We start from the raw sequence: 24,905 nt of genomic DNA on the forward strand, positions 1-24,905 counted from the left end.
GACATACACATCGGTTATGTGACCCAGGGAATGAGGAAACTGCTCTTTTGATGAATGTTTGGGTAACGCAGCTACTGGAGTGAGCAGCAAAACAAAATGAAAGGGAAACCTGTCTACCAGCTCCAGAACAGCAGGTTTTCTCGTCCATGTGTCACCTGTCTCAGGGGCTCTTAGAAGTCTTCTTAGCAGGCAGAGTGAGATGGGTGGTGTCTGCTTCTTGCGGGGGGCTCAACACCAGTGCAGGGCCACAGGGGCAGGCCGAGTTGGATCCGGTGCAGCCGCCACAGGGAGACGCCCTTGGCGGTGTGCAAACTGGGTGAAGGATCTAGAGCCGCACCGGGGCAGGATATGCTGGATGGCCTCCGTCTGCTTCTTCACCGCTGAGAACTGCTCCGACGGTGTCACCGAATAGGCTGTCCTGGGAGATGGGGGCGTTCAAGAAGCATGTCTTGTCGACCTCTCGCATCTTGACCAGGTTAAGCCATAGGTGGCGCTCCTGGACCAGCAAAGTGGATATCGTCCGCCCGAGAGACCTTGCCGTGACCTCCGTCGCTGAGCGCAGCTCCTGCATCAATCACGAGGCAGAACTACCCTTGTGCAGTTCTTTCAGCGACCTGGCTTGTTGTACCTGGAGGAGAGCCATGGAATGCAGGGCGGCTAGTCCAGTGGCACCGTAGGCTCTGGCCGTCTTTAAAAAGACGTTCCGATGTGTGTTTCTCTTTTAGAATATATTCATTTAGGAAGGAAAATATAGTCTTACAGAATACACTCTAAGTGATCTGCTGAAGTGCCCAGGGACAATCTCTGCAGTGCACCGTGCAGAGAGGGAGAAAGCCGCTGTAATGTGCTGTAAGGATCCAGCAAAGGTGAGGAATGGAAGCCGTGGGAAATTCAGGTCGCTGAACCATTGACCGCTCTGCTCCGAAGAGAAAATCTGAATGAGCAGTTTGCACGTCCCCTCCTTTATACCCATATGTCCGGGGCAGTGGCATGCAAATACCACTCACCAATTCTCATTGGCCTTTTATCAAAGATCAGAGGTGTCTCGGGCTCTCAAGAGCAACCCCTAGTGTCACTACATCGACACAATTTTGAGTGAGTGACATATAGGGAACTACAGTTGACAATTGTAAGTGTGATATTGCCTAATATTGCTTTCAATTATCCTTACACTATTGAATCTGCATGATTCAAGTTTTGTTCATGTGTGATGACTTTACAGGGCCTTTCAAATAGAACATAATTTAGTGAATTAGATCTAACATGTATCCCATTACCAGTGTGCAGGAAGCAGTGAGCACTGCAATTTAGCCTCAACTTTCTCTGACATTCACTGGTTTGATCTGATGCATTGAAGGTCAGTGGAAACATGCTTCACGTTATTGCTTAGCAACTGTTTAACCATGCAAATGATCTGTGGAGAGGTTATGTCATATCAGAGACATTAGACAGACAAGTGTGTAAAAAACAGAATACAACAAGATCTCATCCCTTTTGCACTTGGGTTTTTGTTTTGTACTGCTTATATGCTCAAATAAGCTTAAAGGGGTAATTCGCAGAAAAAATTTAATCCTGTCATCATTTTGGAACAACATAGGTGTGAGTTTGTGATGACAGAATTTTCATTCAAGTGATTGCACAGACTAAAGTCTTGTTGTCTTTTTCTCTATTTAGGTGGTTGTTCACGGAGGTGATGTGTATGTGCTATGCATTCTGTGGAGTTCTGTTTGGTCTCTGCAGTCTCAGTAACTTGACTGTGCTCTCCTGTGTGTGCTGGCTCAAAGTCTGCTGCCCCAACTATGGTAAGATCTGTATTTGTGTGTTATATGGCATGCTACATAATTCTGTTAAATCTAATAAAGAATCGTCTATTAAGTTCCAAATTTTTGATTGGTTATTTTAAAGCCCTAGCACTTCAAGGGTTATGAGAGGTATACTATATGAGAGGTATACTTTCAACTATAAAAACATACTGTAAATTTAAGAACTCAAAATGTAAACCCCAATGCAATAAAAGCATTTATTGAAACCAAGCTGCAAAAATGCCGCAACTTCTCTAAATCATTTGGGTCTCATTAATTCATGACCGCCTCTACATCAAAAAAACATTAACACCTATTAAAATCATTGCACCCTTGGCCCCGCCCACTTCGTACTCAGAGAGAGCACTGTGTTCTTTTGCTGACCGGCGCTGTTTTTTTTCTTTTTAATTTTCTCCCCAATTTGGAATGGCCAATTCCTAATGGTGCATTCACATACAATGCAAAGCGAGCGTTTCGCATAGCACGATTACATAAAAAGTAAAAGCCGGGTGGCGTGAATGAAGCGAATGGCGCAACTCGAACATGCAAATTTGAATCGCGTCATTAGCGCGAGTTGATTTTTTTCAATTCGACTGAGAAATCCGCATGAAGCGTTGTCACGAAAGCCTATTAGCATTGAGATTGTCCGGCTGTCACTGACGTAGTAACAGAAGAAATCTGGAAAAAAGGATAAAAAATTTGTTGTAGCGGTGTGTGGGCACCTGGAATTGTGTGGACACAACGTCATACATGTACAGAGACCGGACGAAAAAAGACATCGCTTGGAGGAAAGTGAGCGAGGAAGTTAGGCTACCTTGTAAGTTCTGAAAATATGCGCATTACTTGATTCCAGCTATTGGTTGTACTTTACTATGAAGTCGTAGAAGCCCCTCCTCTTGTCCTTTTCCGGAAGAGAAGGTGGAATAGAGTTTAAACATAAGTTTATAATCCAGCGGTCAAACTCGCATGAATAATGCAAGGCGAATATTTTCTTCACGTTGTACGTATGTAAACACATCAAAAGTCCTCGTGGTTGCATAGTGACTCCCTCAATCCAGGTGGTGGAGGACAAATCTCAGTTTTCTCCATGTCTGAGACCATCAATCTGCGCATTTTATCACGTGGCTTATTGAGTGCGTTACCACGGAGATGTAGCGTGTGTGGAGGCTTCACGATATTCTACGCAGCATCTATGCACAACTTGCCACGTAATCCACCGAGAGCGAGAATCATACTATAGCGGCCACAAGGAGGTTACCCCATGTGACTCTACCCACCCTAGCAACTGGGCCAATTTGGCTGCTTAGGAGACCTGGCTGGAATCACTCAGCATGCCCTGGATTCAAACTCATGACTCCAGGGGTGGTTGTCAGTGTCTTTACTCGCAGAGCTACCCAGGCCCCCTCCATCTGCGCTATTTTTAATTGTTGGTGTATGAAAACATGTTATAGATGGACATCTATAATCATTTTGACACGTCTGTGCTGATGTGATGCTGGATGTGTGTGCGTCTATGTGTTTTTTTGGCTCATGTCAGCGTGGTTTGTTTGTGAACCAGTCATAATATGATTTAAGCTTTGCAAAGCAACTATTTTTGAAGGATTGGGCAACTTGTTGAAAAATTGTTAAAAACAATTGGACCTGATGCAAAACAATAACAGATTAATTCATGAATATTTCAATATGTCATGACTGTTTGATAGTTTATGGTGCTGAGTGTTAACTGTTTTGCTTGAGATGAACAGTTTAATATATTTGGATGCTATGTGTTAGATCTGCGTTATGTGTAACCCCTTAAATTTAGTTTTATAATGTTGTGGAGCTTGTTCATTCTCTTTCGAGTGAGTTAAATATGGCTGATTTCAAGGGGCTGCACAATGTTAGCCAATCAGATCAGTGGGTGTTTACCTTGAAATTTTCAGGAGGCTCTTAGGTGGTCACATAATGCCATGCAAAGAACGGATGTGTGATCAGTGAGCTATGCGCACTTTGCTAGTTATAACATTTTTAATGACATATACCGGTGAGATTCGATACAGTCTGTTCCATAACTGTTCTAGGAGGACAATATGTCAAAGAATTAAAAATCCTCGGGCTCTGGAGACATTAAAAGACACTTAGGTGCTCAAGCTGACACCCCTGAGAAGGCCCAGAGCCAGGGAGTCAATTTGGTCAGAGAGATGAGGGAAATGCGGAGAGAGATGTTGATCATGGTGGCTTTGTTGACGAAGGTCGTTGCTGACTTGGAGGATCTTGCAATGATATGTTGATCGATCACTGCCATGGAGACTCAATTATCTGAGATAATTACAAGAGTGGGGGATATTGAGAAATGGATCCATTATCTGGAGTCATCGGAGAGGGAATTATCTGCTAATACACTAGCAACCAAGGTTGATTGGAGCATGTCTGGGAGAAGTTGGAGGACATGGTGAACCGTAGTCAGTGGAATAATGACCGTATTGTAAACATTTCTGAGGCCAAAGAAGGTCAGGATATGGTGAAATTCCTGGACGGCTCTTTCAGAATCTGATTTACATTACAGAATCTGATTTGCCCCTATCAATTCTGGCCAAATTTCTGAGATCATCCGAAAAAGATCTTGTGTTAAGCAAGGCGAGGAGTAAAGGAAGGATTTCTTATAAAAACCACAGCATTTTCTTGTTCCCAGGCGAATTCGACGAGAGAAACATGATCGATTCAACAAATGCAAGAAACATTTACATCAACGGAAGGTCGCTTTTGAAAATTTAAGAATAGATGATAAGGATGGCCATAAACATTCACATTAGCCACAGCAAGCAATGTCCTTCATAAAGTCAATGGAGTGAGTAAGCTATCTTGTGGTACTCATGCTGCAGCCAAGTGGGCCGACTCACTAAACATTCACTTGAGTGTTTGAGGAAACTGAGCACCTTTATTTTTTGTGTTGGTTCCACCTAGAAGCTGGAGTTTGTTTTGTGGAGTATTTTTTGCAAGACATTGGAGTGATTATTTCATTTTTTGCACTCATGTAGCAGCCAAGTGAGCCGGCTCACTGAACATTCGTTTGACTGTCCGAGGAAACTGAGCACCTTTTTTTCTTTTTGTGCTGGTTCCGCCTAGCAGCTGGAGTCTATTTTTTTGGAGTAATTCACCTTCGGGACAGTTTTGTGGATGAATCTACATGCTCTTTGTTTATTCTGCCTATTGGCAGGAGTTTGTTTATGGATTATCTTTTGTTGTGTAATTCTGTCTAACAAAATTTATATTGAAACACCGGACTTGAGCAATCCGTCACAGGGGTTCTCATAGGCATACATGTTTGATTGTTGGAATGTGGTCTTTATCATTTTGATTTTGACACACAATACATTTTTTCCTATATGTCAAAATGTCAAATATTAATATGAGTGGATTGTCTCCACATGGAATGTGACTGGGTTGGAGCAACCCATAAAAAGAAGGAAGGTTATTTCTCTTCTTAAGCATAATAAATATGATAGTGTTTCTTGAAGAAATGCATTGTTCCCCGCAGGAAGCTGAAAAATTTGGGAATATATGGGATGGACATGTTTTCTTTACAAGTAGCACAAGTAACAGCAGGGGAGTCATTACATTGATAAGTAAATCTAAAATTCAAATGTCTCAAACAGATTAAAGATAAATTAGGAAGAGTCATTATTGTTTTAGCAGAAATTCAGGGGCAAAGTCTTATTTTGGCTAATATTTACACACCTAACTTAGAAGATCAGGGATTTTTATAGATCCACTATCATGAGGGGTGCCACTGGCACCCCTCATGATATAATATTGGGAGGAGACTTTAATCTTTTGATGTACTTAGGCCTTGATCATAGTGAAGCAAAAGTACCTTAGAGCAACATTGACGCTGCACATGATGTGTAAAATCTTGGGCTTACAGATATTTGGAAACTTTTGAACCAATCTGGTAGGGACTATACATTTTTTTCATCATTCCATAAAATTTACTCTAGAATAGATTTTTATATACATCTAAGCCCCTCATTTTATCTGTTGTTGATTGCTTAATTGGAAACATTTTAGTCTCAGATCATGCCCTGGTTGGTTTAGAGGTGTTGCCACATATGGAGTAAAGGAAATCATATAGTTGGTGCTTTAATGTATTCCTTTTGCGAATTCTAACCAATGTTAAAGGCTGAATTTAACGTTAATATGGAGACCAACTTGTCTTCAGTATCCTCTGTGGGTGTGGCTAGGGAGGCACTTAAGGCAGTTCTTAGGGGCTGGATCAGACAGTATGCTGCATTGACCAAAAAAATCCAAAGCACAAGAAGGAAGGGATTATTAAATGTGTAGAGGCAGAGATAAAGCGCCGAATGTCATTTAGTGGCCTCAGAAAATTGACCCGATTTAAATATAATAATATTTTGTCACGGAAGGTGGGATTTTGGCTATTCAGGGCAATACAGTCATATTTTGAGTCGGGGGACAATGCAGGAAAACTTCAGGCTTGATATATAAAACAGAGAGAGTCTTTCTCTACCATTCCCTCAGTGAAATCTGCTTGTGGTGAAATATTTACCTCAGCCATTGATATTTATAATGCTTTTAAAGAATTCTGTCTTGATCTCTATAGTTCCATGTCTTCGTTTATTGATGAGAATATTAGAAGCTTTGTGGAACCATTAGAACTTCCTAAACTGACGGCTGAGCAAAAAGATTCTCTTGATTCTGATATAACCTTGGAGGAGCTTGGCGAGGTAATTAAGGCCTTGCCTACAGGCAAGGCTCTGGGGCCAGATGGCTTTGCCCCTGAGTTTTCAATATCTTGTGCTACAGAAATGGCTCCACTTTTACTAGAAGTTTCTATGGAATCATGGAAAGCTTCCACCAACCATGACACAAGCCCGGATCAGTCTGATTCTTAAAAAGGACAAAGATCCAAGTGAGTGTAAGATTTACTGTCCAATTTCCCTGATCCAGCTAGACGTAAAATTATTTTCACAAATTTTGGCTAATGATTTAGGAAATGTAAGGGTTCGAGAATCTTTTTATTGGTTGGATTAAGTTACTTTAAAGACAAAAGGTAGCGGCGATACAAATGAATGGGTTAATTTCAGATTATTTTACTCTGAATAGGGGCAAATTTGGGTGATTTAGTTAGAGTTAATTTTGAAATTTTAATAAAAAGGCTTTCGAGCGATGTGGGCAGGTGGGCTTCATTACATTTATCTATGATTGAGAAGTTTAATATTATTAAAATGAATTGTATTACAAAATTAAATTACCTACAGTACTATAATATCACCCTATAGATGTTCCCCTCTCTTATTTCAAGCCATTTGATAGAATAGCGTAGGTACAGAGGTACCAATTTGGAATGGTAAACGTCACAGATTACATTTCAGTATTTTACATAGGCCGACTGACAAAGGTGTGCTAGGTCTACCCAAGATTTTGCTTTATTATTATGCATTTGGTCTCAGACATTTGGCTCATTGATTGCTTCCACCTGTGAGAGCCGCTCCCTGGTTTATATTGAACAGGAAGTTCTTACCCCTATTTCACCATTGCAATGCCTTTCTATCAAACTAACCAGAGAAGTTAAGTTACACCCTGTTATCTTGCATGGGCAAAAGTGTTCAGAGTGTTTAATTCAGACATTTATTTAAATTTTGCTTCGAGTACATGGCTGAACTCAAAGTTATGTATTAAAAAAGGTCATCTTTCTGCTGGACAGAGAGGTTTTTGTGGGAGGTTAATACACTCAGTGTTCTATATGAGAGTGGTGTTGAGATACTTTGAAAATTGGGCTGAACATTTTGAGATTCCCAGGTCTCAATTCTTTAGGTATTTACAGCTGCGCCATCTGCTTTGTACTATTTTGGGGAGCAGCATACACCCCGCTATAGTGGCAGATACACTGGAAGTGGTGATTACTGCTTTTGGAAAAGGCCATGAGGCATCAGTGTGTTTCTCCCTGCTAATTCAGAGTCTTTAACTTTAACTTTAACTTTAACATCTCTCAAGAGATTATGGGAGAAAGATTTAAACTTTGTATTGGAGGAGGTAGTGTGGGGTAGGATTCTAAAAAACATCAAGTCTGCATCTAGAGATGCAAGTGTGCGCCTTATGCAAGACAAGATTTTACATATATTCTATTGGACCCCCTCTAGATTTTATAGGCTTACTATTAAATAATCACCCACCTGCTGGCAATGTCAATCAGAAGATGGGAACACAACTAATTTTTTTCGGTGGTGTGTTAAGATCCAAGAATTCTGGTTTAGGGTTCAGAGTTTTATGTGTGATTTATAAAATGTAATTTTTCCCCAGACTCGCCCAGGCAATGGGCGGTCATTAGTATAGGGGATAAATACAAGAAATTGGGTCCTAACCAGTGTCATGATCGGTAGACAGATCATTCTGAGGGTATGGAAGTTGGCTGGTTCACCCTCATTTCTGGAGTGGTACACGAAGATGGGCAGGGTGGCAGCATATATATATATATATATATATATATATATATATATATATATATATATATATATATATACTGTATATACACTCACCTAAAGGATTATTAGGAACACCGGTTCAATTTCTCATTAATGCAATTATCTAATCAACCAATCACATGGCAGTTGCTTCAATGCATTTAGGGGTGTGGTCCTGGTCAAGACAATCTCCTGAACTCCAAACTGAATGTCAGAATGGGAAAGAAAGGTGATTTAAGCAATTTTGAGCGTGGCATGGTTGTTGGTGCCAGACGGGCGGTCTGAGTATTTCATAATCTGCTCAGTTACTGGGATTTTCACGCACAACCATTTCTAGGGTTTACAAAGAATGGTGTTAAAAGGAAAAACATCCAGTATGCGGCAGTCCTGTGGGCTGAAAATGCCTTGTTGATGCTAGAGGTCAGAGAAGAATGGGCCGACTGATTCAAGCTGATAGAAGAGCAACTTTGCCTGAAATAACCACTCGTTACAACCGAGGTATGCAGCAAAGCATTTGTGAAGCCACAACACGCACAACCTTGAGGCGGATGGGCTACAACAGCAGAAGACCCCACCGGGTACCACTCATCTCCACTACAAATAGGAAAAAGAGGCTACAATTTGCAAGAGCTCACCAAAATTGGACAGTTGAAGACTGGAAAAATGTTGCCTGGTCTGATGAGTCTCGATTTCTGTTGAGACATTCAGATGGTAGAGTCTGAATTTGGCATAAACAGAATGAGAACATTGATCCATCATGCCTTGTTACCACTGTGCAGGCTGGTGGTGGTGGTGGTGTAATGGTGTGGGGGATGTTTTCTTGGCACACTTTAGGCCCCTTAGTGCCAATTGGGCATCGTTTAAATGCCTCGGCCTACCTGAGCATTGTTTCTGACCATGTCCATCCCTTTATGGCCACCATGTACCCATCCTCTGATGGCTACTTCCAGCAGGATAATGCACCATGTCACAAAGCTCGAATCATTTCAAATTGGTTTCTTGAACATGACAATGAGTTCACTGTACTAAAATGGCCCCCACAGTCACCAGATCTCAACCCAATAGAGCATCTTTGGGATGTGGTGGAACAGGAGCTTCGTGCCCTGGATGTGCATCCCACAAATCTCCATCAACTGCAAGATGCTATCCTATCAATATGGGCCAACATTTCTAAAGATTGCTTTCAGCACCTTGTTGAATCAATGTCACGTAGAATTAAGGCAGTTCTGAAGGCGAAAGGGGTCAAACACTGTATTAGTATGGTGTTCCTAATAATCCTTTAGGTGAGTGTATATATATATATGTATATATGTATATGTTTTTTGTTTTGTTTTCTGTTTTTGTGTTTGTTTATGTGTGTGCGTGTGTGTGTGATTTGGCTTTGACCATGTTTGTTGGGGGTTAGGGTGGGATTGGGGATTGGGAGGGGGAATAATGGGGGTTAAAATATTATTCTGTGCATGTATGTTTTTCTTTTCTGTTTCATATGTTGTAATCAATATAAAGTGTTAATTGGAAAAAGGAGGCTCTTAGGCCAAAACCAAGCGTTTCAGAAAAATTGCCAGAGACAGGGTGGAAAATTATCATATATTACTCAATTATGACTGTTTTGGAGAAGAAAAAAAAACGTAATAACATTATCAGCAGACCTCAGGGAAGTTAATGAAACTACAAAAAAGTAAAGCCTTTAAACTCTTGTTTTAATACAGTGGTTAATTGACAGGTGAGTAGGTGGTCATTCACCGCTGTCCAAGATGTATCAGCATGGATTAGCTGTTGCGGTTGCTGCCTGCATGCTGCACACTGATTAGGAGCCACATTGAACCACATAGATCTCAAACCATCGCTACTCAAGCACAACCATAACAACAACGACAACAACAAACAATTGCTGTAAGTCATGCATCTGCTCATGTTATTTCTTCCTGCATTGCATGCAACGTTTACTATAGCTTCTTCTGTCAGCAGTGAAGGATACACAAGTGAGAAACATAAGGAATTAGTTAGGCTGATGGAGAAGGTTAATGAGTTAAAGGCAGGCATTCGAACGCTAATGGAGGTCAGTGAGAAACAGAAGCCGGTAGATACCGTTTCGGATGAGGGCAGTACAGTGAGCAACACAAACACTTTGGTTCCGGATGTAGAACCCACGAATCAGGACATTTGGGTGACATCTTGGCAGCATATTCATTTAGAAAAGAGACACCTCTCTCCCATTCCTGTTAGGGTTTCCAATCGATTCTCCCACTCAGTGATGCACCCACTGAAAATCATGTTGAAAGAGCCTTAATAATTGGTGATTATATTGTAAGGATCATGGAAATAGAGACTCCAGCCACCATTGTTAAATACATTTCCTGGGCTTGAGCGTCTGACATCAGATCAAATCTACAAGTGCTGGCTAATGCTAAATATAGATATTCTAAATTTGCTATTCATTTTGTCCAGGGCTAACAATGTCCAGCTTAGCCAGTCGCAGATCACTATAGATAATGTTAAAGAGGTGTATGAACTTGCAAAAACAATGTCAGACACTGTAATATGCTCTGGCCCCCTCCCTGCTTGTCATGTTGATGAGGTTTATAGTAGATTAGTGTCACTGAATGGCTGGATGTCTGAGTGGTGTCTAGAGAACAGCATAGAATATATAGACAACTGGAACAGATTTTGGGGCATACCTGACCTGCTAAAGAGAGATGGACTCCATCCCTCCCGAGAAGTTGCCACTCTCCTCTCTAGTAATTTGGGTCTACAACAAATAAACTACAACACATAGTGACTGTATCAACTAGATATCATATAGAGAACAACCAAACACATTGCTCTCACTAAATCATTTAGAAAAAAACATTAGCTCTCTTTCTACCAAAACACTAATTGTAAATTCAATTATTACAGATCATAGTTGGATGTGCTGTGTTTGACTGAATCCTGGCTTAAACCAGATGAATATAATAGTTTAAATTAATCTACTCCCCGAGGTTATTGGTCTAAACATGAGCCTCACCTGAAGGGTCGAGGAGGAGGTGTTGCTACACTTAACAGTGAAGTTTTTGGTGTTACTCAGAGGAGATGATATAAGTTTAAGTCTTTTTAACTAATAATGTAACATCATCAGATTTAAATAAAAAATATCTGTCATCTTTTGCCCTTGCTAGAGTAAAAAGATCACCCAGAACAGTATTCTTCCACTTAGCAAATATTGCTGACAAACTAATTCATGCATTCATGACCCCAAGACTGCATTATTGTAATGCATTACTGGGAGGATGTACTGCAATTTGAATAAATAAACTTCAGTTGGTTCAAAATGCAGGTAGTAGACTGACTTGAACCAAGAAATATGATCTTATTAGCTCCATTTTATCGTTGTTACACTGGCTACCTGTTAAATTTTATATTCATTTGAAAATTATGTTAACTACATACAAAATTTGAATGGTCTAACTCCACAGTACTTAAGTGACCTTCTGGCATGCTGTATTCCATCATGTTCATTATGATCACAAAATTCTGGCCTGTTAATATTCCTAGTATATAAAAATCCACAAAAGTGGGTAGATCCTTTTCCTATTTAGCTCCTAAACTATGGAATAGTCTCCCTAACACTGTATGGGACGCAGACACACACTCAGTTTAAGTTTAGACTAAAAACTAATCTATTTAGCCAGGCATACACCTAATGCATCCATCAACTCACAATTAGGGTGCTTTTGTTAGGTCTGCCGGAACAAAAAACATATGTCATGATCTATAACTCTGCATAAAATTGAATGGCATCCACACTAATATTATTCTATTTGTTTCCATTACTGCTAGGTGTTAGACTCCACTGCTACATGTCGCTGAGTGATGAAGACAAACTACAGCCAGTGCTAGCCAGACATCACATAAGCCTTTTACGGTGCACTTCAGAGAAAGACCTGATGCCAGTTCAAACTGTAAGACATCGGATAATTCATATGCCACTGCCTGTACCTTGGACTTAGGATGGACCCCACCGAACCTCACTGAAATGACCTGCCGGTTGAACTGTCATGCACCTAATTGATCTCTGCCTGCATCACCTTTGTCTATTGATGGACTACACTCTTGAAATGGAATATATAGACTATTTAATTGCCAACAAAATGCATGATTTTCTGTAAAGCTGCATTGAAACAATCTGTGTTATGAAATGCGCTATACAAATAAAAATATCTTAACTTGTTTACACCTAAAATGCAATGTGGTCGCATTAGTTTTTTATTACATCTGAATGTGAATTCAGTGATCCAATAACAAACCATTTAGGAACATTTTTATTTACCACTTGCCACATAAGATTAGATCACCCTAGATGGATCTTTTGTCAAATGGGTCTAGAGGTCTGTTTTTAGAGGACTGATTTCTCCAGTGTGTTCCCACATGTTTAATTCAAACTTAAAGATTTTCATTCCTCTCCCGCTCAACTTAGGCTCCATTTCCACAATACTACACTTTCATTATTTCAAAGGTGACATATAGCTGTTTATTCTTCTCACTAATGTCATAAAGGAAAATAAAAGGAAAAATAGTGGCATGTTTGTACAGTATATGTATTATTATAATTTGCAATTACTACAGGTTCCGTCCCTGTGAAGTAACCTAACCTTTCAGTTTAGAGTTCAGTGTCTTGATCAAGGGCACAGTTGTTTATGAATCATCCCATGTGGGGTTTTTATCATACTACCTCTTCATTACCTGATTAGATCATTTACCACTAAGCAGGCATTCAGATGAGTCTAAAGCAGATTTTACAGCCTCCTAAGCTGTTTGATGTGGAAGGACACTTGAAGGACACATGAATGCAACGCAAAGTTATTTCTACACATTAATTTGAGGTGTCAGCCACAATGTGTGATTGTTGACAACATTACATTGACTTTCTATGTCCTGACACCCATGTTCTATGTTGTATTTGAATTTCTGTAAGTGTTCTTGTATATTAGTGTTGTTTTGTTTGTGAATGATTTGGCCTTTTTGAATAAATCCTTCTTGTTCACCTCCATACATTAAGTCTTATATCTTGTTCATTGATGTCTCTCCCTTTTGAAGCCAATGAGCTTTACTGCTTTTCATGCCTATAAAGACTGACTATGGCATGAGCCATCAGCATTCGAGTGCAGGCTGTGAGGCAGCATATCTTTGGTTTCACCTGCTAAACAAATACACCCTTTTACTGAACCAGTTGAGCTGGTCATTGGAGTCTGAATGAGATGAGACATCTCGTTCATGAACGGACTGAATGAACTAGTAAACTCGTTCGCAAACTAAATTAATGTCTCGGTGATCTCGTTGGTGAGCGAAGATCAAGGAGGCATGTTCATTCAGTTCGGCATGTGAGTCAATCATGATAAACAAGGAGTGAAAGAGGCGAAATGCACAAAGAAAAGTTTATAGGTATGCACAAAAAATAATACAGAATTGATGAATGTTTAAAAATTACTGAAGACCATACAGTTAAAAGGACATGAATTACAAATGGATATGTTGTGCTTTGGAGCACAGTGTGAGATATAATTTTCTTGAAAAAAATGTTGTGTCTTCATAAAATTGAAGATCAGCATTTGACAAAATATAGTAAAAATAAGACCTATCATTTGTAGTGAAAAAATTTCTTTGTACATTTGTTGAAATGCAAATTCCATTTGTATTGCTTTTAAAGACTGACTTTAGTGAGAGCAAGCTGTGAAGAAGCATATTATTGGTTAGACACACTAAACAAATATGCCCCTTCAATGAACCATTCGGTCATTTGAGTCTGAACGAGACAAGAATAACTAATCTTGAATGAGAATCTACTGTTCACTGAACAAGGGAAGGCATGTCTTTCATTCAGTTCATCTCATTCAACAAGAAAAGGGGCTGGATGAATTATGAATAAAAGTGAGCGATGACCATACATTACAATGACATAAGGACGTTAATGAAACTCATAATTATTTTGCAGACTAGTATTGTTGTCTTTTTTGTATAACTTGATAAAGTTGTGCTCAGCAATTCACAATATGATAGATATGCTTTGCTGTAATTTGTGGGGAAATGCTAAAACTCTCTGCAGTTCTGAAGTCTCTTAGTATATTTGTTGACACTTTTGATTCAATGTAAATACTTGTTCAAAATGTAAAAGATGGTCATTTGGCGGCATCTACATGTGCAAAGGTGTAATTTGCAGAAATGGTCAATTAACAAATCAATGAACGATTGTGAAGTTTCAAAAGTCTCGAGTCACTGAGATGAATCAAAATTACCACCATTGATGGGCGATTTCCAATCGGAAGTGAGCATCCCCTGCTCACTCCGAAGGCCAGAACCCTTGAATTGGGAGCTCTGGAGGGAGCAGGCCACTCGCATTTCATATACGGCCCTTTGGAACACCCTTGATGAAGGGAATAATGAAAACATACATCACTTACTCTTTATCTTTGCCTGAAATATTACCATTATGACATAGTGCATCCATCATCCTATTAGCTGTTTATTTATTGCTGTTATTTTGTTGTTGCAAATAAATATATTTTTTGTAATATATTTTTTCAAACACTGCCTTTGCCCCCAAAGTCTTATTCAAGTGTCTTATTTGCCCCCATGTGGTGTTTTTATAACAATAATAATAATAGTAATAATAATAATAATAAATAGCTGTACTACATAAATATATAAATACATGAATGAACATTACCCGCCAAAAGTTATTTGTTGTGAGCACGAGATATCTTAATAATTAGGTTTCCTCAATGTTTATGCTACAGGAAAATGGCCCCTGTTTATTGAGTATTACTGCTTATGGCTATATCTGCTATTTTATGTATGAGGACGAATGTAAACTTTGGAGGAGTTGTATCTGTGACAAAAGGGCTATAGAGCTTGCATGAGCATTTGAACGTGATGTTTTACTGACAACCTTGCTTCAAAATATACTGGTATACACGCCACCCAGGGTCACATTATTATAAAAAGTAAAATTACTTTGTTTAAGTGACCATCGCATGTAACCTTTGCTAACTGCCTTGTGGAATGGCCTTTCGTGGAGGGGTTTATTTGCTCACTTTGATTTGGAACAGGCATTTATTCATTGTTGTGGAGAATCCAAAGGAATTTTTACCAAATACAAGATTTTTTCACTGTTTTTGACAGCAAGACAAACATGTTTACCTGTTCATTTATCACTATCAAAGATGATTGGACATGTGACCATAAAAAAATAAATGTCTTGTGATCTTCTGTTATCATGTTAACTGAGGTATAGACAGGTCAAGAAAACACTGCAGGAGAGAGATGGGTTAGAGTGGATTACAGACAGTTTGTGATACTGGAGAGGAAAGTTTCAATTAAAGACAGCAGGACCATAAATCATTCAGGATGTTTTTTAGAGTTAGGTTAGTGATTGTGTCGAGAATGTCAAAGCCATGAATTCAGTTCCTTACCAAGATGAAGAGAATTTATCAAATGCTTCACTCAAAGAAACACACAAGCTCAAGGGAAAGACAGAGACAAATGGAGATGACAAAGAATTGCAAACATGAAAGAATTTGTTTTAGACAGACTTCATTAGCTGAGAGGATGTATATGCCTTTTGAAACACAAAAACCTAAGGATATAACATCAGCATTTTATTAACTTCCTATATTCAGAAAATATTCATAATACATTATGTAAATTATACTGAATGTGGTTATGAGAACATGAGAATTAATTAAAAGTCAAGTGAAACAAAAAAAACCACAAAACAAAAATTTTTAAAAATGTCAGCACTGATCCAAAAGACGAGTAAAATAAAAAAAGATATAAAAAGAATAAATAGAGTATTCTGCAATTGTTAACTCAAGGATATATTTCTACTTGATCTAACCCTTAAAAACTACTTTTGTTGGTGTAACATAAATTGTCAAAAGAATTGTCATATTAAATAATAAAAAAATGTTTTATGTGAGGATCGATATTCTTGATACCACAAAACAATAGGAAGTATAGATACTTTAGTAAAGATTGTATATGCTTGTGTGTGACTTTCGGGACGTTTTTTCCTTTTTCATTTTCATTTCTTCGATAATTTTGGCTGAGTTAAAGCCAAATGCATACATTGTGCCAAAGGTGTGTATTTTTGGGGTATCTATAATACGCTGTGTACATAAAATAGTTGTCTCCACTGAAACCCATTAAAGCATAAAACTCAGTGCCATTAAAGCATAAAATCATGAATTCTATGATATTGTGCTTTCATTCTGGAGCCTTGGCTTCAAAATTTTATTTTGTTATATTTTCCACCAGATGGCACCATTTTACTCTTGTTTAGCCTTTGGAGCAAATACATGCTTTTTCCTATTTTCTGTTAGCTGTATTATAGAGCACTGCAGGCCAGTTGAATAAACGATGCAGATAAAATTGTGCAGGTGTGTTGGTATGGATGTCAGAGTGTGTTGTGTGTGTGTGTGTGTCTGTGTGTGTGTGTGTGTGGCCGCAGCACGGGCTGGAGAAGAGATGGAGTGATGTGGTACAGGAGGATGTGGAGCTGAGTGGACTTGCCGATGACTGGTACCAGCGGTGTCAAGATCGGCCTCTTTGATGGGAAAAAGCATGTATTTGCTCCAAAGGCTAAACAAGAGTAAAATGGTGCCATCTGGTGGAAAATATAACCATCATGCACTTCCGGGAACAAAGGTACGGGGGCGGGGTGCGGCCGTAAGCGGCACTCGGAGCCCCGGGACCGTTCACCCGGCCACGAGGGTTCAGGGGGGTGCGGAGGATTCCACTCCATCCCGACGCTCGCAGCCGCTGGGCAAGCATGGCCGTCAGCTGTGCATGGCGACAGACTGAACCAACCCACTCTCTGATGCTGTAATTGAAAGCTCATCCACTTCCCGAGCCGTGAACGCGACCGCAAACTCGCCCTGAGATGATCCGGCGGTCACATCGCAAACTCGTTGGGGTAAACGAGCGTGCTGGGGAATGGGAGATCCGTGGGGCGTTTCCCGCCGGAGAAGCTCCCATTGAAATCCCCAAATGGTCCCCCAGTGCTAACCGACCCGTCCCTCTTACGAGAGAAATTGCCAAAGTTGCCAGAATCATGCCCTCGCAGTGAGAGCATGATCCATCCACAAGTGCTGTCCCTGCGTGGGCATTGCCCAACACGAGAGGTAGCAATAGTGGCTGTGGGAAGCGGAGACGTAACAACCGCAAACAGGAAACATACACAGACGAAAAAGGCATCTTGAAAAAGACGTTTTTCGTTTGCGCCACTCTTTTAGAGGAAATGAAACTCTTTTAAGTGTTGTTATATATATATATATATATATATATATATATATATATATATATATATATATATATATATATATATGTATGTATACGTAGGTATACATAGAGATATATATATAAACGAAGTTGTTCACTCCGTAGTTTTCTAGAGCTGAAGCGCCCAGTGGTATTTGCTCAGCACAACCGTGGTGTACGAGGGGGAGGACCGCTGGAATGCGCCGTAGATCCAACAGCGTAGAGAGATGAATGAAGGCGGCAGAGGAATTCAGCTCTGTGAACTTGCTCGCCCGGCTCCGAAGAAGATATCTGATGTGTGTTTGCAGCGTCACTCTTTTTATACCCGTATGTCCGGGGGAGTGGCATGCATATTCCACATGCCAATTTCCATTGGCCTTTTCTCAAGATCAGAGATGTCTGGGTCCCTAGTGTCCACTCATCGACACAACGTCGAGTGAGTGACCGATAGGGAACTCAAGGGCATGAACTATAAATCTTTTCAAGTGCAATATTTTTAAGTTGACATTTACACTTGCAGCCACTGTGTGAAAACACAGCATACATAGGGCCTTAGAAAAGAATTCAGACTCTTGACCAATTCTCACATTTCACTGAAAATAAAATGGCCTATATTCAACTTTTACTGTGTGTAATACATTATGTAAAACAAAATGTCACTAGTAAATTAATGTGACAATGGTTTTATGTTGAAATATGTACTGAAAAATTAAAAATTAAAGCATGCAGTTTTATAAAAATCTTCAACCCCTCTATCTGCTCTGGAAGCACCATTTTTGTACACTACTAAAAAATGACAATGGCAATTCAAATACTGAACAACTGGCCTCAACCTGTAAATTTAACATTCTTAATAATGCTTTACAGGCTACCACAAGCCATTCTAAATTTGCAGCAGAAAATGCAGCATTGATGATTTCATTAACTTACCCAAAACTGACACTGGTCTGTTGTCCTTGATACCTAATTACAGTGGTCCGAGGATGGATAAACCGCAACCGGCGACAGGTTGTTGGGTACCCAAGGCTCATCAATGCACAAGGGCAACGAAGGCTATCCCATCTGGTCTGAAGTGACAGAAGGTCTTCTGTGGCACGAGTCACAGAAAATTTTAATGATGTTACGGGAGGAATTTGTCACAACACACTGCTGCGTATGGGGCTGCGTAGACGCAAACCGGTAACAGTGCCCATGATGACCCCTGTCCACCGCCGAAAGCAAATACATATACATACATATATATTTCTGTATGTAAACATAATATCTAAAGTATATTTTAGAGCTGCTAATCTCAAACCCTACCCCTAAACCTAACCATAACCATTTCTTGACTACATCAAAAAGTGCCAGGCAGTCAAATCACAATAATTTATTCAGAAAAATAGCACAAAGCAAAAGTAGTCCAAACAATGCTTTGATGCATTTAAAGCGCTAGCAGAAAGTTGAATTTAAGTTGTTAATTGCTAAAAATCTCCTGATCCACTCCATGAAGGTTTCATATTTAATTTAAACAAATACATCACGCAGAATATTGCATGTTGCAACCTGTCACGTGACACGTGAGAGGTAATGAGTATTTTTCAACACTGACGTAAAACATGTTGTAAAGCTATTGAGGCTGCAATTTTTAAGTGTTTAAATGAATGCAGGATTTGTTCATTTTATCATTTAAAATTTAGTGTTGATTAAAGTTATGTAATCCATTGAAACAAGTCGAATAAGCCACCAGAAATCATACAGAACAGAATGAAAAAGTTATTATATCAAATTAGGTAAATGTATCAACTGCGTTAAATAAATGTGATGACAATTAACATTTAATTAATCTTATTGATTATAAATATGATACAATTAACTGATTAATTCCACTAATTCAATATTAAAGTATTAAATAAGGATCAATAAACATTTGTAAATCTCTAAAGTTGTTCATACTTCAGACAATCATGAAAATCATGAGGTGAGCAAATGATGACATCATTTTTTAATTTAAAGAATTTGGCCGAAATAATGGTCAGGTGGCTGACAAGTGGTGTCACATCCCAACCCAGAAATAACTTTTCCATTATCACATAGATTGCCTTAAAACATCTGTACAACCTGTCCAAAATCTTCACATGGCTGTCGTTAAATGAGTGTGTTTTATATGCAGGTGCACACTTGAGACCTGTCCAGAGAGCTTCATCCGTCTGTGTTTCTCCAGCAGACTGTGAAGTGGCTTTGTTTCACTGCACAGCATTGCACTTGCTATCCTGTCTATGTCTTTGAGCTGGTTTGTGTTGTTTGTGCACGGTGCTGTACTGTTGACTACCCCAGGCTTGTGTTCCTGTGGGTGACTGGATATGAACAGCCGGTTCTGGCCTGTGTGTGTGTCTGTGAGTGCACTCGTGTTTGTGTTGTCTCAAATAGTCAGACCTCTACAGTAACTGCGGCAAACGATCTGGTCCACTTTTTAAACTGGCCATGAAGCACCCTCTTAGACAGGAAGAGATGTTAATGACATATAAAATGATCAATAACAGTTCAATATGTAATTACATGGCAATTAGGGATGGGGTTTCTGGAGATATAGTATACCATAATAATAGACCAACCTAAAAAAATGTAATGTATATAATGGTGCGGCAGTCTCTGTAAGTGATTGCAAAAAAAAACTAATCTCTAAAAATGTGAGGAGAGTGTAAGTACAGTACAGAGAACCTACATATAGTCTATTTTATATAATTAAGAAAGTAAAACTGAATTTATAGTTATGAATTTATTCAGTGATTATTTGATCCTCAAAAGCACTTGTTGTTTTAACCTGGTATGTTGCACATTGGTTTCCAGGCAGTTGGATAAAATGTCTTGTGTGCTTTTACTTTTGGAAGTTATATTAAGGCAAGGCTAGTTAATTTATTTAGCACATTTCAGTTTGAAAAGTGCTTCAAAAGGGTAATTCAAAGTGCTCAAGACACAGAGAACTTAATTTTAAATAATTTAAGAACAAGGAATTATAAATACTAATAGAAATATAGAAATAAAAGATTCAAATATAAAAAAGGATATAATAGTATAATAGTATAATAGTAAGATGAAATAGTGCAATCAGTGAAGTGCTGCATAGTTCTCAATCAGCGAAAGCACAGGTAAACAGATGTATATTGAGAATTGAAAGTATAGATAAAGGAAACACATTTCTATAGATGGCAGTTTTCTTACACACACTTCTACAGAACAGGAAACAGCTTGCAACACATCAACTGTGTCCTGTAACAGCAAAGTAAACTATACTGACAAGAGAAACAGTTGTTGAGAGGCCTTTACTATTTTACAGTGTGTGTGTGTGTGTGTGTGTGTGTGTGTGTGTGTGGGTGTGGGTGGGTTTAAATGGTTTACGAGGACATTTTCTAAGGTTACAAATGTCTAGGTTAATGTTGTAACTTCCATTCCCTGATGGAGGGAACAAGATGTTGTGTCAAATGAAGTGACACTAGTGGACTTTCTTGAAGGCCTTGGTCCTCCGAACTTGAGAAAAGGCCAATGAGTAATTGGCAGACAAAATTTGCATGTCCCTCCCCCGGACATACGGGTATAAAAGGAGGGAATCATGCATCTGTTCATTCAGGTTTTGCACTGAGGAACCGAGAATAATTTTCGGCTGTTACAGTGGCTCGGTTCAGCGTCGGGTTACAACAGTACCCCATCTGTTGTTCGCTCGACGTTGTGTCAAATGAAGTGACACAAGGGGGTCCCTATTCAATCACACCATGCACTGAACCGTGTACTTGAGCTGCTGACGCAGGTGCGGGCAGTTGCGTGCCAAAGCAACAGGCTGTGTCACACTGCACGTAACCTTCCCCAACGCCCCATAGAAAAAGTCATAAACTTTTTAGGCTCCTGGCATCCCGAAGGGGGGAACAAGCGATGTGCCAAGCATGGGAGCAGGCCACACCAGCCACGCCTTTTCTCTCTCTATCTTTCTCGCAAAGAGTTAAAGCGGCTGGGGCCACTTAACGCTATAACACGCATCGGGGAAGGCATTCTTTTCCAACTTCTATTCTTTCAGGGGGAAAAGACCATGCGGAGACCACAACCTGCCCAGGCTGGGGGAGGTAAAATGTGGCAAAATACATCACATGGGTTTTCAGGCCACATGTGGAAGTGGCGCGGTGGTACATCATACTTGCTGCGAGGGAGAAGTTGCTAAAAACATGGAACTGGGGGGCAGAGGGGACTGCCCAAGGGAGACGTGGGTCCGCCAGTAGGGGGACCATACCATGGAAATACACACAGGGGGATTAATCCATGAAGGCCCATCCTGTGGAGCACCTATTCCAGTACCCGTAGTGGGTCTGGTCGGGGAATTCCTCCACTGAATTCGCGGACCAGAGGGCTAGTGAGGAAGGACATCCAGGGAGTGCAAGTTTAGTGGACTCTTCTGGACGAAAGAGCGCACATGATCACCTGCAAGCGGAACCCCCCGGTCAGATGTTCCATATTCCCGAGTTCTACATGCTCAGACCTGAGAAAAACACAGACTCAACCCTGAGATTCTAAATTTCTTATAAAGGTATTGTGTGTCGCCCAGCCTGCTGCTCTGCAGATATATGCTAGGTAGGTGCCGTTGGCCAGTGCCCACAAGGATGCCACACTTCTCATCAAGTGTGCTTGAATCCGCAAGGAGTGGGACATGGCCTGGGTGTGATAGGCCAAAGCAATGGCGTCAACGACACTTTGGGATAGCCTCTGTTTGGAGACAGCGTTCCCTTTCCGCTGTCTACCAAAGCAGACAAAGAGCTGCTCAGAACATCTAAAGCTCTGCATGCAGTCCACATAGGTATGCAAAGCATGCACCAGACACAGCAACAAAAAGGCTGGGTCTGCCTCTTCCCGGGGCAGTGCTTGCAGGTTCACTACCTGGTCCCTGAAGGGGGTCGTAGGAACTTTGGGCACATAGTCCGGTCGAGGTCTTAGGACGATATGGGTGTCTGTCGGACTGAATTCCAGGCAGGTGACTCTGACAGAGAGCGCTTGCAGGTCCCCAACACTCTTGATGGAAAGAGCACGATCAGGAGGGCCGTCTTCAAGGAGAGGGCTCTGAGCTTGACTGATTCTAGCAGCTCAAATTGGGGTCTCTGGAGGCCTGAAAGGACCACGGAGAGATCCCATGAGGGGAACAGGCATGGCCTGGGAGGGTTCAGCCTCCGGGCGCCTCTAAGGAACCTGATGATCAGTGCTTCCCTAGGGACTTACTGTATACTGCATCGTGGTCAGCCGATATAGTGGCTACATAAACATTCAAGGTGGAGGGGGACAGCCTCCCCTCCATCCTCTCCTGCAGAAACGAGAGCACTGACCAGGGGCCAGACGTGGAGGTTCCAGATGTCTGGGCGCAAATGCCAGAGGGTGCCCCATCCCTGAGAAATAAGGTCCTTCCTCATGAGAATTTGCCAGGGAGGGGCTGTCGCGAGGAGCGTGAGATCCGAGAACCATGTCTGTGTGGGCCAATAGGGGGCCACTAGAGTGACTTGTTCCTCACACTCTCTGACCTTGCACAGCACCAGTGCAAGTAGGCTCACTGGGGGAAATGCTTACTTGTGCAGCCCCCGGGGCCAGCTGTGCGCCAGCGCATCTATCTCGAGGGGAGCCTCCGCTAGGGAGTACCAGAGCAGCCAATGGGAGGTCTCTTGGGAAGCGAGCAGGTCTACCTGTGCTTTGCCGAACCGCTCCCAAATCAGCTGGACTGCCTGGGGATGGAGCCTCCACTCTCCGCTGAGCGTGCCCTGTCGTGACAGCGCATCCGCTGCCATGTTGATGTTGCTCGGGATATTAAGTTAATGAGGAGATGGCGGGCAAGTTGCGACATGTGACAAGAGAGCATGCCAGATTTGCAATTTATGTACGCAATCATGGTGGTGCTGTCTGATCAAATCAAGACATACTTGCCCCGAAGTAATGGGAGAAACCTCTGTAGGGAAAGAATTACAGCCAGCAACTCTAGGCAGTTGATGTGCCAACCCAGCCGGGGCCCCGTCCAGGAGCCGGCAGTTGCGTGCCCGTTGCACACGGTGCCCCAACCCTGTTTGGAGGCATCTGTGGTGACCAGAACGCGTCAGGACACCTGCTGTAGTTGGACTCATTTCCACAGAAAACAGAGGTCTTTCCAGGGGTTGAAAGTCTGTCAGCAGGTGGGGATGATGAACACACGGTATGTGCCGTGGTGCCATGTCCATCTCGGGACTAGAGTCACAGACCAAATTATAGTTTCAGCACGGTAAAATAATGCACATATTATTTTCTCTTCTCAGAGTCAGTCAAACTTTCTTTACAGGTAATAGTCAACAACAGTGATTCTCAACTAGATTCAGAACCAAGACTTACCATTATTTGCATTTAGCTTAGTTTTTTACCTGCTGTCTGCAACCCAATCAGAACAAACATGCATCCCAGGGGGGTCACAACCCAAAATTTTTGTTTCAGTGGTCTACCAGCATGATCACAGAGGAAATTGACATGCTGCTTCCGAATGTTCATGTACCATGAATTCAACCCTTTCCTGCCGAATGACCTTTCAGTGTGATGTAACAGTCAGCTGCACGGATGAAGTTGGGAAGGTCATTCCTCCTACGTGGAACAATAAAACCAAATGTCCAGGAAAGTGTTTTGGTCCCTCTTTGTGTTGGTACAACAAGGCATGTTCTTTAGCCAACCGCAGGCTTCTGGTGGGAACGTAGCTCTTCAAAAATGATTTTAGGTATGCTGGAGCAGACCCAGTGACTGTTCTGTATGTCAGCATCAGAGCCTTGAATTTGATAATTGCATCAACCAAAAGCCAGTGTAGAGAGACTAGGAGTAGTGTAACATGCACTCTCTTTGGTGTAACATGCACTCTCTTTGGTGGGACCTTATATCATGCTCCCCTGTGAGATTTTTTTTATTTGTATTCTTTTGTGCAAATAAACAACGCTTAAATAAGCATCAATTCTGGTGACTGAGATAAGCATTTATTTAACATGTTTTTATCAGTTGAAGTTCTTTTAACTTGACAGCATCTAAAAATGCAGCGCTTAAGTGAGAGATGCTAAAAACACAGTGAAACATGACGCAGTTGTCAAAAGACATCCATCTAGTGAATGTTTACAAGGAAAACAATTGAAAAACAGCACAAGTGGATGCAAAACACTTTCAGTTTGAACAGCCCCTTGTTCAAATGACACAGCACTAGCTGAAGTTACCTCTCAAAAAGACAGCCTTTTGTTTCAGTTGACTGTAGGTAAATTTACACTGTATACACTGTATTCGTAAATATCCAGAAGAAACTGCTCCAAATGATTCAGTGAGAGAGCGCTCTGAACGAATTGTACTG

The 24,905-nt window shown here is 40.9% G+C and overlaps 1 protein-coding gene across 1 annotated transcript in view; it reads left to right on the plus strand.

Annotated features, from left to right (window-relative positions):
* opn7b (opsin 7, group member b) overlaps positions 1 to 24,905 on the plus strand; it is a 71,524-nt gene that overhangs the window by 24,138 nt on the left and 22,481 nt on the right. Inside the window, exon 3 of the mRNA XM_052092162.1 lies at positions 1,675 to 1,802. Coding sequence (XP_051948122.1) covers positions 1,675 to 1,802 — 128 coding nt within the window. The remainder of the gene's footprint in view (positions 1 to 1,674; positions 1,803 to 24,905) is intronic.

Source organism: Xyrauchen texanus, chromosome 25, assembly GCF_025860055.1.
Source record: "Xyrauchen texanus isolate HMW12.3.18 chromosome 25, RBS_HiC_50CHRs, whole genome shotgun sequence".
Taxonomy (NCBI): Eukaryota; Metazoa; Chordata; class Actinopteri; order Cypriniformes; family Catostomidae; genus Xyrauchen; species Xyrauchen texanus.